The following is a 19,122-nucleotide window of genomic DNA, read 5'->3' as shown; positions in this document are numbered from 1 at the left end:
GTCTTCTGCCAAAAAAGGATGGTTGAGAGGTGAAGACACCAAAAAATCAGTTACATGAAGAATCAATAATCCAATAAATTATTGAGCTAGTGCTATGTACTAGGCAAACCCTGTTCTAGGTGCTGGGGATACAGCAGTAAAAGAAGAGACCAAAAGACAACCCTCCCTGCCTTCTAGGCTTTTTTTTTTTTTTTATTCTATGGGAGTCAGATAAAAATCAAAATAAGTACAATAGTGTGTTGGTCAGGAGTGTTAATGGGAAAAAATAAGGAAAGGCGAAGTGAGATTTATGTGAGTAGATTTCCTCTTATGTTGAATTGGTGCAGGTCAGGAACAGGACTTTTAGACTTACTTGACTTTTTTATTTTTATTTTTTATTTTTGTCTGTGTTGGGTCTTCGTTTCTGTGCGAGGGCTCTTTCTAGTTGCGGCAAGCGGGGGCCACTCTTCATCGCGGTGTGCGGGCCTTTCACTGTCGCGGCCTCTCTTGTTGCCGGGCACAGGCTCCAGGCGCGCAGGCTCAGTAACTGTGGCTCACGGGCCCAGTTGCTCCGCGGCATGTGGGATCCTCCCAGACCAGGGCTCGAACCCGTGTCCCCTGCATTGGCAGGCAGAGTCTCAACCACTGCACCACCAAGGAAGCCCTAGACTTACTTGACTTTGCCCTTAACCAATTATGTGTTCTTGCGTAAATTGCTTGCCATCTCTCAACTTTCATTTTTATAAAATTAATAGATTAAGATAATAGCTATTTTTTATTCATTATTTACTAATGTCGTTTAGTAGACACTGTTATGTACATTAGCTCATTTACTCACAACCACCTTATGAGGTACTATGTATGTAGCGTTGTCTGCATTTGACAAGAGCAAACTCAGGCTTAGATTAAGCAACTCGTTTGAGGACGCACCTCGTAATGGTAGAGGCCGGCTTCTAAGTCAAGTCTGACTGGTGCTTGCCAGTATCATTGGCTAGTGCCTCTCACTGTGTTGGTTCCATTGGTTCTTCGAGCCTATGAACTTTAGGTCTTTATGAGGGCTCAGGGTCCTCCAGGGTCTTGCAGGGATGCCTGCCTCCGGGTCTGGTAGCAGCCCGAGAACGCGGGGAAGCTTGGGGTTCTGCCGCTGCACTCACCACGCCTCCAGCCTCCAGCTCGGCCGCTGGCCGCCTGCGGGGAGGAGGGGCCGGCGCCTACCAGTCCCAGCATCCCGCGGGCGCCTACCCTCCCCGCGGAGGTCGCGGTCACGTGGTCAGGGACGGGACGACGTTCTGTTCCGCCGCGTCCGAGGGGTGCAGCCCAGCGTTGTGGAGCAGAAAGAACGCTCGAAGGGCTCTCCTGACATTGACAGTCGACGATTTAAAACCCCGCTAGAATTTGTAAGTAAAATGTGTATACAACTTTTCAATGTTTTAATATTTGATCTGATACCTTCTTTTTAAATATCTTTCAGAAACGGTCCTTCCCCACCCCCACCTCCTTACCGCAAAAACCTTAAACGGAGTAGGTTGGAGGTATATTTTTGTTTTGGAGTGAAAAAAGAGAAACAGAATCGTATAAACGTTAAACAGAATGAGGTGGGAATAAATGTTTGGTTTGGACTTTGAGACGAGAAGCAGAATTCCTATAGGGGTCAAATGTAAACGGGAAATCTACCAGTGCAGGTGTTGATTACTCCCTTTACCTTCATGCTTAACAGGATCTCATCATTCGTCTTTTTAATCTTTATAAGATAGTGTCCGTGTTCTCCCCCCGCCCCGCCATCCCTCACTTGCCACCCCTGCCTTTTAGCCTTAATGGTGCTAAAAAGAGCGAAGTTTTAAGTTTTAGTAAGACCCTGCAATTACCAATTAATTACATATTATATATGTATTCCCAATTGTATTTCATACCCGAGAAAGTTTACTCCTTTTCCCTTCCTTCAAAAAAGTTTACTCTCTACTTAATCGGTAGTACTTAATTGTTAGACTTTATACACAGTTCCAGAAATCAGTTAACCTTAATCTGATTCAACACACTGTTTCAATTTTACCTGTCTTTAGGTTTTAAAACACTTTATTTTGGATCTATATGAGAGATCCTTTCCTTGTCTCTGTTAAGAATTAGGGCTGTGGCTGTTATCCATATTTATCAGTTTTGTTTTTCAAGTACAGGATTAGTATATAAATGGTCAGTGGGAAATAATTTAATTTAAAAAGGAACTTACTGGTAGAGGAACTAAAACTGTTCCTGGAAGCCTTTGTGTGGATTAGAACAGTTTGAAAAACTGACATTTGCTGTGAAAACTTTGGGAGTCTCTCCTGAGTAATGCTTATTATGCTGAATGCAGAGCCCAGAACTTGATTACCAGCTTTACTGCTGGTTTATCTAACCATAAGTGACTCATTGAAGCTCTACTTCACTTGTTTTTCTTCCTAGTGTAGAGATAATACTAGCCTGAGAGCTTCTATAATTAACAAATAAAGTAACAAGAATTTAGCTAATTATTTGAGGATTATTGGGTATTTAAATAATGTATAGCATCTTGTATATAATTTATTTTTGCCTAGGAGGTAATTTTAAACTGTATACCATGGAAATCCACATTTCTCTGAAGTGCCACTTGAATTTCCTGAAGGAAAGTTTGCTCAGAGAAACCTTGTCTGCTTTATGCTGTTTTTCATTTTTCATTTAGAATTTTAATTGTGTTAAAATTTCATTAATAGTCTATATTTTATGATGACTACTGTGTCCCACAAGAGATAAGTCAATATAGTGATTATACTTTATCATAAGTTTTGCACAGCAAATCAAGCATTTGTGAATAAAGAAAGATGTCTCCAACATTGGTTATGAACGTAGACTTCAGAGTCAGAGCTGAGTTTGAATTCCTGTTCTGTCACTTTGTGGCTTGGGCAGGTTGCTTTATCTTTCTGAGCCCATTACCTCATCTTTAAAGTGGAGAGTCATAAGGTTATTTGGAATATTAAATGGGTTTAAGGACTCAGTAAGTGGAACCAGTTATTACTAATTGGACTACTTTCTTCTTTACTAATATTAAAGGAAGCGGCACATGGTTTTGATAATCAAAATAGAAAGGAAGAAAATTCACTTAAAATTCCACTACCTGAACAAATCAAATTGTTTTTATTTTTATATACTCTTCTTTAGCCCTTGATCATGGGTGTACATAATGTAAATATAATAACAGTTTTGCAAAAAGGCAAATTTAAAACATTAATTTGTAAACTTCTGGGGGTTTTGTTTTAATTATATAAATAGAGCTTTCTGGTTCTGCCTTTATTTTGATCTACTAGTGAAGAAACAGCAGAACTTTCCTTTAGCACAGTCTCCACTTGCTTTTCCCATTCCAAAAAATAAAACGTCTAGTTGCACTTTTACTCAACAGTTCAAATAATAATAAACACATCCTGAGACTTCTTTTGTGCCCCCATAGCCGTAAGTGCTGCACATTATCACTTTAACCCTCATAATGCTTATTTCATCTGGGTAGTTATTCCATTTTGTGGTTAAGAAAACCAGGGAAATAGGGCAGAGTTCACCAAGTCACGTGCTGGAGCAGTCATTCAGGCCTAGGCAGTCTGATTTTAGAGGACTGTGCTGCGAGGATTTCATATTTATAGATTCACTATATGGATGTTGAGTCATATATGTAGGCAGGAGATGATCCTGCAGGGTGACTTACAACTTCTTTGTATAAGAGTAACAGTATTTGTACTTTATAACTACCATGACCACCACATGTAAAAAAAATTTTGTAGGAAAACAAAGGAGAGTAGGGAAGTGTTCAGTGCCTTAACAGATGAGGCATTCACCTATAGTTTTATTAGTTGTGGCAGTAAAAATATAATTTATGCACAAGTTATTAAGAGTAAATTTTCCAAAAAAAAAAAAAGTAAATTTTCCCTTTTTTTATTAGGGATAAACATAGTAAACATAGGTTTTATAGTGATGGAAAGCTAACTCTTCTTCATTAAAGCAGTGTTTCGTAAGTGTTTCTTAAATTTTATAGGGAGCATCAGAATCATCTTGTGAGCCTGTTAAAACAAATTCCTGCATCAGACCCTCAAAGATTCTAGTCTGGTAGGTCTGGGGTGGGGCCCAAGAGTTTGCATTTCTAATAGGTTCCCAGGTGATGCTAATGATTTCCAGCTAATGAGTTTAGTAAGGAAACAAATAATAGTGGGGGTTGTCCAAATTGTTGGCCCCATGGTGAAACCCCAGTAGCAATGAGCACCCAGGTCTTGTTTTTAAACACTATCCTCTGATAAAAGGAACTAGAATTTTTTTTTTTTTTTTTTTTTTGAGAAGTACTTGATTCCAGGTCTGAGTCAGGGAAAATACAAGGTGAGCCTGGAACATCTTGTGGTGCTTGAAATTAAGTAAATGCTCAAAAAGGTTTGGGAGCTTGTTGAAAGGACACAGGAGCAACTTGAAGGAGCTTGATGGCCAAAGTTGGAATAACCTGAGTAATAAAATGAGTAATGGTAGTACTGGATTTTAACCCATAGAATAAAGTAAGTGGCCATGAGTCCATACTGACATAGTTGATAAATAAATAGGATTCAAGAAGGGACAGCTCTTTCTTAGAGAAGAATTCCAATGAGTAAACATGGTAAAAAGGAAACAGAAAATCACTATTAGACAAACAGCTGCGTAGTAATTATTGCAGATAAAATCTACCTATAATACTGGTAGGTGAAAGTTTGAGGAAAATCAGGGTATTTGCATTGTCTCAAAGTATCTCCCCAAGATAATTATTAGCTACAAAGGAAAAATAATAACTTTACAGTGGAGATACCGTGTTATAACCAACTGATTGAGGTTAACATCACCAGTAATAAGACATACAGACATCATGACCCCAGTGATATGATGCACTTAGAAGGACTCAACATCATTTCTGTGGTGTTATTCTTGCCAAAAATGCATAAACTCTTTATCTTTTTACTCACAAATTGAGGGACATTCTACAAAATAACTGGCCAGTACTTTTTTCAAAAGTGTCAAGGTCACAAAGACCAGGAAAGGTCACAAAAGATAATTTAGAGACAGAAACTGTCACAGATTGGAGACTCAGGAGAATTGACAACTAAATGCAGTGGGGGAATCCCAGATTGGACTGTGGAACAGAAAAGGGACATTAGTGGAGAAACGGGTAAAATTTGAGCAGTCTGTAGTTTAGTTAATTGACTTGTACCAATGTTAATTTCTTGGTTTTGTAACTGTATTTTATGAGATGTTGACTTTAGGAGAAACTGGGTAAAGGATATAAGGAACTCTCTGCACTATTTTTGCAACTTTTCTACAAGTTTAAAATTAGTTCAAAATAAAACGTTTAATAAAAATGTGCTGGCTTCCTGTAGATACTAAAGATGATTAGAAGAGTTGAGCTAAAACTGGGAATCAGTTATGCCACCCACTGTTGGAAATCGTAGCAAACTCTCTGATCTTTGTGTGTTGCTTTTTGCCTCTGCGTGGGTCAGCCTAAACCTGAAATACAAATCAAGGGAGTTGGGAGGGAGTAAGAAGGGTAAGAAGGAAAGGAAGACTTTCTATCCTCAGAAAAAATTTATCTCTGAACTGCTCCAGGCATCCAGTCCCTGTATAAGAAACAGTTCCCTAAGAAAGTAAGTGGAGTGCTTTTTGTTTCTAGTTTTTAGTACTTTCTCAACCTCCCTTTCAAAAATATGGAATAAGTACTATTTAGTGAAAACACTGGGAAATGAGTGGGAAATCTTGAAAATAATAATCCTGGCATATTATGACAGTGGATATGGTGCAGAGGCGTGGGCAAGACTTAGATACTTAGTTTTCAACACAGACACAAATAGCTGGTACAAGTATAGAAATACCTAACCTTAGCACTAGGTCTCACTGTTGAAAACTGCATATTAACTAAAGGTTTGGCTGCTGGTGTTTTAAATTGAAACTGTAGATAGAATTTGAACCATGGACTTTTGTCCATTAGGGCAAAGTAGATTGAAATGCACCAGTAAATTTCTAAACCAGTTGTTCCCCTTTATGGAATGCCAGCAATGCACAGCACACACCTGTTATGTTTGTCAGTTCCTTATTTTTTTATTTTTTTTATTTTTTTATTTTTGGCTGTGCTGCAAGGCTTGTGGGATCTTAGTTCCCCAACCAGGGATTGAACCCAAGTCCTTGACAGTGAGAGCTCGGAGTCCTAACCACTGGACTGCCAGGGAGTTCCCTGTTTCTCATCTTCTGGGTGACTCAAGATCATATTTTTTGTTTGGCTTATCTATTTTCGTAAGAGGGAACAGTGTGTGTGCTAAACAGTGTTGAAGATTGTGCCTTCTCTCTGTGATCTCAAGACTTTGCCAAATTAAAAGTAGTTCCTCACAAAACAGGCTGAAAACGTTTTTCAGGAGCATGTATTTTCATAATATATTTTAAGCAAAGAATTATTTTAGATTATGTGAATTTAAAAAGAAGAGTGATTCTTTTTTTTCATACTCTTTAATCTCCCAACATCTAAATTCAGAACTAGTTAATGAAATATGAAGTTCTTGAGAGTTCACTTCGTATATGAAACTTATCAGAGAAGCTGTCTCATACAAAAAATAGTTTTGATTATTGAGTAGTGTTAGAATAAATTATTCCATGGGAGAAAATATTTAAAATGGATACGCAAGAAAATTTAGAGCATTTATATTTTTTCTATGTGTCTGTTCTTTTGATTTTATATATCATATGAGGACTTGGCTGAGGCTGAAGTTTAAGTGATATGTTTGCCTGGAGAAGTCATCCCAGTCCTGACTCAATCTGAAACTTATATTATCCTATCACTAAAAAGAACAAGAGAGACTTCCCTTCTGGCACAGTGGCACTCCGAGCTCCCAATGCAGGGGGCCCAGGTTCGATCCCTGGTCAGGGAACTAGATCCCACGTGCATGCCACAACTAAGGAGCCCACCTGTCACAACTAAGACCCAGTGCAACCAAATAAATAAATAAATAAAAAGAACAAGAGAATTTTTGTTTATCAGAGGCAGATTTGAGCTAGCTTACTAACGTCCATTCAGGAAATAGCGAAGAATGATACAGACTCAATATTTAGAGATGATAATTATTTAATATGTATTAAGCTGCCATCATTAGTAGTGTAAATTTCACTGGTTTAAATAGAACTGCATTTTCTGTTTTGATGTTAAAGTGCTTATTTTCTAAATTTTCCTCTAATAAATCTGCAGGAAGAATCTTAAATTTGCTTTAGTTCTCATACACAAAAAGTCTGATCTGGGAAGTTCCCTGTTGGTTCAGTGCTTAGGACTTGGCACTTTCACTGCCAAGGCCCAGGTTCAATTTCTGGTCGGGGAACTAAGATCCCATGAGCCACGCAACGCAGCCAAAAAAAAAAAAAAAATCTGATAGAAAATATTTGTGAAAAAAAATTCAGAAAGTTCCAAAAAGCGAAACTTGAACTTGCTGTGCTCTGGCAGCTATTTACATAGCATTTACATTATATTAGGTATTATAAGTAATCTTGAGATGATTTAAAGTATACAGCAGGATGTGCGTGGGTTATATGCAGATACTACGCCATTTTATGTAAGGGACTTGAGTGTCCGTCTGGTCCGTGCATTTTGGTATCTGTGGGTGGTCCTGGAACGAATCCCCCACTGATACTGAAAGATGACTGTATAGCATTTATGTGGTAGGGAAGCCCTTTAAATTTGTTTTTTGCCCACTGTTGTTGGCTGCAAGGTTCGCTTGAAGATAAGGACATTCCAACTTCTGTGGGCCTTCCTGAATTTCCTGTGATCTCTACAGGCAGTCTTTTTATATCCATTGAAAAGCCTGTAGTCTTTACCTAAAGCATTGGTTCCAATCTGGATTCCCTGGACATCTGGAAGCTCTGTAAGATTTTTCTCTCTGTTATGTATAGAATTTGGCATTGGGCCTAGTACATGGTGGTTTCCTCAATAACTTAAACAATAATCAGTTGAGTAATGGTGGTTCCCAAGGTATTTTTTGCATTTCTACAAGCCTAGTGGTAATCATACATTTACCTCAAATCAACCACTTTTGACTTAAGCTAATGGAGTTGAGGAAGGAAGTAAATCCAGAATAGCTGAAATCTCTCTGACTTTATGTTATAGGCATTTTGAATATTATCTGTAATTTAAAATATTGAAAATTTCTAAATCAGGGCTATTAACACTAGTTTTTTTCTTGTTTTTATTAGAAGTTCTGATTGGCAGATCTACATGTCTAATTAATAAAATGAGAAAACGAAGTTATTACAAGAATGGTAGTTGTTCAGGGATCCTTCCACATTGAGATCTGGGGAGGGGGGTGCCAGGAATAAAAATTGCCTTTGATGGTAGAATGATTAGGAACCATTCATGCTCAATGGTTCTGAACCATTTCAGATTCCTTTGGGAATCTAAAAGTGTATGCAGTTGACCTTTGAACAACACAGTTTGAATTGTGTGGGTCCACTTACATGCAGATTTTTTTCAACAATAAATATTTCAGTACTACACGGTCTGTGGTTGATTGAATCCGAGGATGCAGAACGATGGCTACAGAGGAACTGCATATACGAAGGGCTGACTGTAAGTTACATGCAGATTTTTGATTACTTGAGGGTTGGCACCCCTAACCCCCACGTTGTTCAAGGATCAGCTGTACTCTCTTTCCAGAAAAAAATGCACATGTGTACATAAAAAATTTTATGTGTAATTTCAGGGGATTTAGGACTCCCTGAAACGTATCCTGGATTTTTGTGTGTGAAAGTGGAAAATTATGGGAGAGAGTTTCTCCCACCCCCACTTTAATATAATAGGCACAATTGAAGAGTATCCTGTAGCTTTGCAAATAGCTTATGAAAGGGTTTTCTAAAACTTAACAGTCACTGCTTCAGAAAGGCAGTATCTTATAGTGGTTAAGAGTACAGGCTCTGGAACCAATCTTCTTGAATTCAAATACTGATTTCTCTACAAAGACCTGTGTGACTCTGGGCAAGTTGCTCAACCTCTCTTTCTTTAACTATAGAGTGGATTATTGTAAGAATTACATGAGTTAATACATGTAAAATGTATTACATGTATTAGAACAGATAGTGACGCTCAATAAGTATTAACTATTGTTATTAAGTATTATTATCTTGGGGACTTCCCTGGTGGTCCAGTGGTTAAGACTCTGCAATTCCACTGTAGGGGGTGCAGGTTCAATCCTTGGTCGGGAGCTAAGATACCGGTATGCTCCGTGCACGGCCAAAAAAAAAAAAAAAGTATTATTATTTCAGAGATGGGAGTTTTTCTGTTGAATATCTGGCCAAGTGAGGTTCTTTGGGCTTCATCTTGCCTGGAAGGAGGGTACTTTTTTTCTAATTTGCACAAAGGCACCATATGAAAAAAGAAAGTCCTGTACACAGATGCATGCCTTTATGGAGTATGCCAAGATAAACTTTCTTTTCCATTAGGTAGCCTAATGGAAAAATTAATTCCATTAATTAACATTAGGTAAGCCTCTTTTACCTTATTTCTTTTTTCTTTCCATAGAGATTTTTTTTTAATTGAAGTATAGTTGATTTACAATATATTTTCTGTTACTTTATTTCCATGAAGAGATAGTTGCTTCCAATATTATGAGAAAAACAAAGATCCATGTCTTTCTGTAGGACTCCTCTTTTCCTCAGTCACCCACTTTGCCTCTGAGCAGAGTAACTGCTCCTGGTCTTCTTGTCCACAGTGTGAAAGTTGGTTTTGCTGCTATTTTCCACTCTACTCTTTTTTTAATTATAAAATATTGAATAGAGATTGGGATTAACATATACACACTACTATATATAAAATAGATAACTAATAAGAACCTACTGTATAGCACAGGGAACTAACTCTTTTCAGTACTCTGTAATGATCTATTTGGGAAAAGAATCTAAAAAAGAGTGGATATATGTAGATGTATAACTGATCCACTTTGCTGTACACCTGAAACTAACACAACATGTAAATCACCTGTACTCCAATAAAAATTAAAAGTTAAAAAAAGTAAAAATGAAGACAGAAGTAGAAAAATAAATAGACATTATGTAAACTATTATGATTTATGATGCATTCTTGTACCTTCAAAGAAAAAATGTTTACAATTATCTTTGAAATACTCTGTATGCCTTTCCCGATCCCATTCCCTTCCCTATCCCATCAAAGGTAATAGTTATCCTTGTACTTATCCTTTTCTTTTTAGCTTTATTGCATATTTATTCCTAAGCAATATATTGAAACTTCATGTAAATGGAAACTATATAAGAGAGTGAGTATGTGTGTATTCTTCTGCTACTTGCTCTTTATATTTCAGCTCAATATTATATTCTTGAGTTTCATCTATGTCTGTGTGGGAATACCTCAATTTTTTTTATCCATTCTACTGTCTTGGGCATTTTGGTTGTTATTTTGCTGTTATACAAAGAACTACCATGAATATTTTTATTCATGTTTTTAAATAAATGTGTAATTTTCTCTAGGGTAGTTACCTGAGAGTGGAATTACTGAGTTATAGGAAATGCACGTCCTCAGCTTTATTTGATAATGCCAAATTAATTCCAAAAGTGCTTATACTAATTTGTGCTCCTAGTGTTAGGGTATAAGGATTCAAATTACTCTATAGTCTCGCTATTTATTCATTCAAGAAATGTTTATTGGGTATGTACAGCAGTAAATAAAAACAAAACACCCTACTCTTGGAGTTTAGGTTTTAGTAGAGACAAATAGCTAAAATATTTAATATCAAAATGGTACATGTTTTATGGGAAAAAAAAGTAAAGAAGAGGAGGGGATATTATCTCACTGCTCTCAGAGCCATATGGGGATTAGAGACTAAGAGGATGAAGTATAACCAGGAAGCTCTGGGCTGCATGTGGTGATTGACATAAAAAGAGGTACAGTATGATGAGATTGGTTGGTCCTCAGGCTTTCAAGCAGATAATGGTAGTGAAGCTTGTGAGGGGGGGGGCCAGGGTAGTTCGAGAATCTTGCCAGGAGTATTTTCAGGAAGGAATGAGTTAGGAGGCTGGTAATAGGTGATCTTATTCTGAGCATTTAGTGCTTTGGAGCCCTGTTTTGACTCCCCTCTTGCCCACTGTGGTTTGGAGGACGAGGGGAGGGGTGGTCTTGTCTGGAACATATGGAACACTAGATTTCTCTTGATTCAGGAATACTTGGAGCTCTAGTGCTTGCTTAACTCTTGAAGATGGAGAAGTGAAGGTTGGGGGAAGGCCATCCTTCATTCTCAGCATTTGGAGCTTAGGGAATGGAGCTTTAGCCAGCAGATGTGGAGTTTGAGGGGAGGGTAGTCTTGCCTAGAGTATATAGAGCCCACATTGTCAAACTTGTTAATTTTTGCCAGTCTGGTGGATGTGAAATACAGTATCTTGTTGTGGTTTTAATTGAATTTCCCCTTTTCTTTCTAAAACCCCAAAATTCTATACCTTTTCAATGTCAGACTTAGTCATATAACTTTACTACTAACTTCTGTGATAAACCCCACGATCATGTGGTTTTTATTCATCATCTGTTTGTTTCATGTACTAGACACCCAAGATTTCCCAGATCAACAACTGAAACTTTTACTGTAGTGGCTCTTGACAGTAGACCCTCAGGGAAATCTGTTATACCCTATGTTGTCACACAAAGGTCAGGAACCCTACTTTCTGTTCACTCTGCCTGAGGAGCTGAATTGGTAATCTTCATGCATACTTCGTCACCTAACCTCAAAAAACACATCAGTGTATCTACACTGATTCTATCCCACCCCATCCGGGGCTCCCATCAAACTATCGGCCCCAGGTTGCAGCACTGGCAGAGGCTGCTCTTCAGTTGTCTTTTAAAGTTGCCATTTTAAAATCTGAGAATCACAGCTGCTATTGATAGTCTGTAAGGAAAATGCTTTGGCTGATCACAGCTAAGGGTATATAACTCCCTCTGCTTTTCAGGCTATATCTTTATACAGTTTTAACACTCACATCTTCCCCAGTGTCCCTTAGTGCTCTCACAGGATCAGGCCTCAGAATTCACAAAAGAACACTGGAGAAAGGCAGACTATATATTGTGCCCTGGTGATCTGTGGCACTCCCTAGGTGCCTGTCTAGTTGTTCCATGCATCCTGCTCTACCCTACCTTGTTTACTTGTTACATTCAGTGTCATGAAGGAGTGCAAAGATGATGAAAGCATCTGTAAATTCCAACTGATTTACTATATATTTTCCAAGAATAGCTCAGGACTGTGCCTTAATTGCCTTCTTAAACTTAAAATGTATATGAGCCTATAAAGACAGATGTGGGCAATGAGACATGTCCCTTGTGGTTTCTTTTTCAGCCTTCAAAAGGATTTCATCCAGCTTCCTATGGTTAGTTATTAAGAATATTATCTAATAATTTTGTAAGTTTTCCCTGCATGGATTGAAGTCTGTTTTAGAAGGCTGTCACCATTGTTAACGTTATCCCACCCATTATGGGAGAACTATATATATGGCACCCATTTCACAGAAGAGAGACAAGAAATCTCAAAGTTTTACCACGTTAAACATGATTATACAGACCTTATTATTCCCAAAGTGCAAAAGGAGTAGGAAAAAGAAATATATAGTCCTAAAAACAAAAATTAAGCTAGTACAAACCTTAAATGAACCAAAATCCTCCCTGTTGCCCAATCAAGCATAAGAATAACTCCCAACAGATAAATTGGTTTGAACCCATATGAAGTTGTTATGGGGAAACCCATGAGACAATTCTCACCCACCTTGACTGACCCAAATGATTTCCAAATGCATGTTTCTAATAATATTGTGAGCAACTCAAAGCCCATATGAGTCGTCTGAAGTTTTATTATTTACAGGTATGTGAAGCATTCCCAGACCCTTCAACCAACTCAACAGCAGCTACTTCCCTGTGACTGGGTCCTGATTAAGGTCCTCCCAAGAAAGACTTCATTGGATCCACGCTCAAGAGGACTCTGCCAGGTTTTCCTGACCCCTCTACATCGCTATAAAGTGCCAAGGCCTTAAGACTTGGGTACGTGTGTTACAACGGCAAGAGTGCCAGCGCCCACCAAAGACCCATTGGACCTGTCAGCTCCTCTGTTTCACCAAGCAGACATAATAACTTACCAGCAAAGCAGAGTAAGCCAGATGCCTCTGCATGATACCACCAGCTGATAACACACAAGAAAAAATAATTAACTTAGACTAGAACCCTATGTTTTCTTGAGAAGCTGGGATTTAAAGGAGCTATTCTGAGATCTGTGCTGCTAGTAAGTGACTGATAACATAGACTGGATCAGTCCCTGAGTTCAGAGACTGGGTTGCAAGTGAGTGAAAAATAGACAACGAAATCTTGAAGAATTGCACGGAGGTGCAAGCCAAATTTTACCCTCTCCAAGTAATGGTGGTTGGACTGAGAAAGTGCTAAACCAAACCTGTAATAGGACTGGTTGTTTGGGTGTTTCTCTTTATCATTGTTGCCTCTTACAGTTACATTGCTCTCTGTGTTGTCTCTCTAGGTCCCAATGTTCTCAGATAATTCACATTGCCCTGACTGTGGACAGCAATGGTTCCCTAGTTTAGAACTAGGCCATTGGTTGTACCAAACTGAACTGGTTGAGAATGAATGTTACCAAGTATTCTTAGACCGTATTAACAGAGCTGATTATTGCCCTGAGTGTTATCCTGATAATCCTGCTAATAGAAGCCTTGTTCTTCCTTGGTCTTTCCCACTTGAGTGGGCTCCCCAAAATCTTACCAGGTGGACCTTTGAAAAAGCTTGCCACCCATTTCTTCTGGGTCCTCCACTGGTTAGAAAAAGGATACATGACTCTAGAGTTGCTGGTTTTAACCCTGCATTACAGTTAATCCTGACCAGAACAGACAAAACCTTGAACAAAAAACTTGGCCAAAGCAAATAACTTCTGAAACAGTCAAAATCATGGAGACTCTAGAGGGTTTTGTACTAGTAGCCCAAGGAAGATGGAAAAATGACTCCTTTCTATATCTGATCCAGACTGTCACTGCTCTGGGAAACTGCTTAAATTGTTGTTGGATCTGCTTCCAGGGTCTGTGCATCTCTTCTTCAGCATGAATTTAATCAGTATTCCAAGCCAGATTGTTCATCTAGAACCTGACTAATCCATATTTCCTATGTTTTGGAATTAGCTTACTCCTAAAAATCTCCACAGCCTAATTATTGACGTTATTATGACACAGTAGTCCTGGAGGAGAAGCCCCATACTGTGTGTACTTTCATTATATTCTAGTGATAACTTTTGTGGGAAAGCATCCTTGTAGCTGAATTCTAGATTATTCCAGTAAAACAACTAGACATTTTAATAATAAACTATATTGTTCTAAATTCCACCTCTTAAATATTAATCAGTGATAATTATATATGTATATATATAAAATTTATTCATATATAACCATTTATTCATCATTGGCTCTATTTAGCTCATCCTCAGTGTGGCTATGACGTTATCGATAACTGGTCACTGTCAGAGAAATCACATTCAATCAGCACCTATATAGGTGACAATAAAAACATGCAGAAATGCCTCTGTCTACACCTCCTTGGCTCTACATGAGCAAAGACTATCCTGTCTTTGTGGTGACTGAACTTAGAATGTCCTCCCCTGGCAATGGAAAAGTACCTGTCCTAGGAGATAGGTGACAAAAGGAGTTACCCAGCTTGACTCCATATATATTATGAACAGTTTAGGGGAAGCATTTTTCTTAGAACTAAGAAGGTCTTACCTGACATTGGCCTCATTCTGGCCTTCACGTGTTCATAAGAATCATGGAACTAGAGTTCAGGTTAAGAAACTTAGAAAAAGCAGTTGAAAACATCTCAGAGGCCACTGAACAATTTAAAAATTCCACTTAAGATTCTAGATAATCCAGTGCTTGTGTAGCAACTCAACAATGTTCTCAAGGCCCCGGGTTCTTTCTGTCTTTCCCCTCTGGGATCTTTATCATATTGGCTTTTTGTCCTCATAGTTCTCACCGAGTACAATGTAGCTTGTTGCTGCTCCAGACATTTCAATCCCAATGAAAGGCTGGAAGTAAGGAGCAAAAAGCTTTCTCCTTTCAAGTCTGTGTCTTTTATTTGGGAAGAAGATCTTTCTCAAAAGTCCCTCACAGATTTTTTCTTACATCTCATTACAGCAAGGATTTTTCCTTACATCCTTGATTCACAAAGGAGCCTGGGAAACCTGGCAGAGGGGAATGGAGTTGCACTGCCTGGGTAGGACACATTGTCTCCCCTAATAAAATCAGGGCTCTTTTAGGAAGGAGGAAGTAAGGAATGAATGGCTGTTTGTATGCAACAAATCATGCCTGCCACATGTTAAAAAGTCACTTGTTAGTCTGCTTAAAGAATGTACCCCAGAGATCTGCCCTGTATCTGCCTTATGTCTGTCATGATGGAAGTTCTCTTCTGTTCTATTGCTGAATAAACTGTGTGGACTGCTAAATTGAGTGAAGACTAATTAGTTTATCATTTACCATTGGTTAAGAACTACACTATCCTAAAGCTCTTTCTAAAAAGTAAACATTTACTTTGAGGTATTGCTTTTGAGGATGGGGTTATGATCAATATTATTGTCTCCTAAACTTTTTCAGACACATACCAAAAAACACCACATATGTGCAATTTTAAATATCGGCAAAATAGAGAAAGGGTCTTTGTTTTTGTTTTAACCAATTTCATTCTTAAATAGTAAGGACATATTAAATGGATTTATACAATTGATTTTCAAATCAGTGCCTGGGTGAGCTTGTCAGAAATGCAAATTTTCCGATCTTATAGAAATTTTAATTCCTTAGGTTGCTTGTGGGGCCCAGGTAGCTACATTTTACAAATAGTGCCTCAGGAGATTCTTATGCAGGTACTCTATGAACTATACTTTGAGAAATACCATAGCAGCATATGCAGGGTATTTAGTTATCTGGCTTAAAAGAATAGGAACTGAGTACTCATAATACTGTAAGGTAGTGATAGTTATTGTACTTTGCCAGTGACATATAAAGAGGTTTCACATCAAAGTGAAGGTCACTGCTGATATTTCAGGTTATAACTCAGTCATTTTTCTCAACTGTTTGTGAGGAGGGCTCTACTGTAGCGCTCCTCAAAAACAGTTCTGTGTGGTGTCATTATAAGGTATGTGAGTATACAGGCAAGAGAAAAGAATCAAAAATACTAATTTTAATATTACATTAAGAAGGGTACTTTGCCTTCATACATGATTATCATCACATACCTGATATATGGTCAGCTCTCAGAACTGACATCATGGGGTAGAGTTCATAAAATTGAGCAAGGGAGAAAATTTAGAAAGCTTTGTAGCTTTTCAGCTTCGGTCTTTTTAAGTATGACTTTACTTGGCTTAAAATATTGCAGATTATTCTAAAATACTCTACTTCATAGTTATGAATAATGAATTTTAAAGTATAAGTGTATTCTTAAAATTCTCATGACAATTGATCCACTGTTTTGGATTATATGAGCTATATTAATCTCTACTTCCGTACTGTAGGAGAGTTGATAATAATTACTTACACGTAATGGTGGCCATTTCTAGACTTCTAGAACTACTCTCTGTTATTTTAATGCAGACCTAGGAGTGGACGTTTAATGGAAATTGTGCTGGGGCAACTGGAAAGTACCTACTAAAGCAGAGTCTGTCTTGAGTTGTGCGTGACTAAGTTAAGATTCATCTCTAAGTTGTAGGAGAAGGTAGCCCAGGCAGACAGGCACGCAAGAAAGAATTCCATGACATCCAAAGAGTATGTGGCAATCAGCAGGATACAGATATCTGTAAAAGTGAGTTGAGCCATACCCCTTCTATCTCTTCAGTCTCCTCTGGCAGCCCTTGAGTCTCCATGGAAGCTTGGGAACACAGCTTGAAAACTACTTGTTATAGAGGAAAAATAATAGCCTTGGAGCCAGTTGACCTAGGTTTGTCTTCTGATTCTGGCACTATTAAATGACCTTGGGCATTTTAACCTTTCTGTATCCAGTTTCTTGATCTGTGAAATAGGTTATGTAATAATACCTACCTCATACTGTTGTGAGATTTAAATGTGATAACATATGTCAATCATATGGCATGTAGTCCATCTTTAGGACTAGGAAGGGTATAAGAGAATGAGGCAGAAGTTAGAACTAGGGATAAGGTAGAGTCTTAGTTTTAGAACAGGGATTAAATCCAATTGTTAGAACTTGATGCTGAATTATTGAAAACTTCTTAAATCCTTCCTGGTGAAGGACAAGATTAATCTTTGGACTGAGGTCAATCCTGTAATTATGTGTGTCAAATGGTCTTAGATGTAAAGATTAAGAGGCCTGGTGGGATGAATGACCCAAGGCAAATCCTTGTCACATTTTTTAGGCCCATTTATAATCATAATTGTGGCAGATGTAGTTGCTACATGATTTATTATATCACTTGAGACTTTCACAACACCAAAATAAGCAATTTGAGAAAAGTTGAAGAATATGTGCAAATTTACCCAGGTCATATGTGCTAGAGTCACAATTCAAATGTAGAATGAGGATGCCTTATAGTATGTTTACTATTTTTTTTTTTTAACTAGTTGTGTGTTCTTGGGTAAGATTCTTAACATCTCTATATCTCAGTTTCCTTATCTGTAAAATAGAAGGAATATTAATAGTCCATACATCATAAGATTGAGGTTTCCAGGATGGAGTAGGTTGGGTGAGGTCCTACTGCTTTCCCAGCTCTGATTTTGTTCTCATGGGTAGCTTTTCTTTGTCCTATCTCTTCTCAACTGGATATGACAAAATGTATAGGAGGCTGTGGTTGAAGTGTGCCTCTGTAACATAAGTTCATTGTGTGTGGGCTCAGAGTTACCATTACAGGCCTTTCCTTTTTTTTGTTTTCTTTTGAATTTTATTTTATTTATTTTTTTATACAGCAGGTTCTTATTAGTTATCCATTTTATACATATTAGTGTATATATGTCAATCCAATCTCCCAATTCATCATACCACAGGTCTTTTCTTTTGATTCTTACTTTTCCTCACAGAAGCTAATATATTTTATTTTATTACTCATTTAAAAAATATATTAACATCAATCATATAGAAAAGTGCAGGAAATAACATTCACCTATGTACCCAGATCTAAAATACATTAACATAGGAAAGATATCCCATGCTCTTGGATTGGAAAAATTAATATTGTTAAAATGGCCATACTATCCGAAGCAATCTACAAATTTAATGCGTTCCCTATCAAATTACCCATGACATTTTTCACAGAAATAGAACAAATAATCCTAAAACTTATATGGAACCATAGAAGACCCAGAATTGCCAAAGCAATCCTGAGGAAAAAGGGAAAAGCAGAAGGCATAACCCTCCAGACTTCAGATGATACTACAAAGCTACAGTAATGAAAATGGCATGGCATTGGCACAAAAACATATATGGATCAATGGAACAGAATAGAGAGCCCAGAAATAAACCCACACACCTATGGTCAATCTTCAACAAAGGAGGCAAGAATATACAATGGGAACAAGACAGTCTCTTCAGCAAGTGGTGTTGGAAAAGTCGGACAGCCACATGTAAATCAATGAGGTTAGGACACACCCTCATACCATACAGAAAAATAAACTCAAAATGGCTTAAAGACTTAAACATAAGACATGACACCATAAAACTCCTAGAACAGAACATAAGCAAAACATTCTGACATAAATCATACCAGTGTTTTCTTAGGTCAGTCTCCCAAGGCAATAGAAATAAAAACAAAAATAAACAAATGGGACCTAATTAAACCTACAAGCTTTTGCACAGCAAAAGAAACCATAAACAAAACGAAAAGACAACCTACAGACTGGGAGAAAATATTTGCAAATGATGCAACTGACAAGGGCTTAATTTGCAGAATATACAAACAGCTCATACAACTCAACAACAAAAAAACAACTCAATTGAAAAATGGGCAGAAGACCTAAATAGGCATTTCTCCAAAGAAGACATATAGATGGGCAAGAAGCACATGAAAAGCTGCTCAACATCACTAATTATTAGACAAATGCAAATCAAAACTACCATGAGGCACCACCTTACACCAGTCAGAA

At 37.8% G+C, this 19,122-nt stretch overlaps 2 protein-coding genes across 5 annotated transcripts in view; both read left to right on the top strand.

Annotated features, from left to right (window-relative positions):
* TOR1AIP2 (torsin 1A interacting protein 2) overlaps positions 1 to 19,122 on the top strand; it is a 43,491-nt gene that overhangs the window by 3,515 nt on the left and 20,854 nt on the right. The window contains exon 1 of one of the 4 annotated variants that reach the window (XM_036859106.1): positions 1,266 to 1,376. The exons of 1 other annotated variant lie outside the window; for it this stretch is intronic. The gene's annotated coding sequence lies outside the window, so the exon portion shown is untranslated. Of the gene's footprint in view, positions 1 to 1,265; positions 1,377 to 8,505; positions 8,582 to 12,911; positions 13,037 to 19,122 lie in introns of those variants that run through there. 2 more of the 4 variants (XM_036859105.1, XM_036859104.1) reach the window with 2 other exon arrangements.
* On the top strand, positions 1,249 to 15,489 carry LOC118898629 (torsin-1A-interacting protein 2). The gene is made up of 2 exons (XM_036859108.1): positions 1,249 to 1,376; positions 12,861 to 15,489. Exon 2 carries the CDS (start codon positions 13,530 to 13,532, stop codon positions 13,923 to 13,925), a length of 396 nt encoding a protein of 131 aa, XP_036715003.1. The 5' UTR covers positions 1,249 to 1,376; positions 12,861 to 13,529; the 3' UTR covers positions 13,926 to 15,489.

The sequence above is a fragment of the Balaenoptera musculus genome, chromosome 1 (genome assembly GCF_009873245.2).
Source record: "Balaenoptera musculus isolate JJ_BM4_2016_0621 chromosome 1, mBalMus1.pri.v3, whole genome shotgun sequence".
NCBI classification, from domain to species: domain Eukaryota; kingdom Metazoa; phylum Chordata; class Mammalia; order Artiodactyla; family Balaenopteridae; genus Balaenoptera; species Balaenoptera musculus.
Note: the sequence above shows the minus strand (reverse complement) of the source record. Positions and strands in the feature narration are given on the sequence as shown.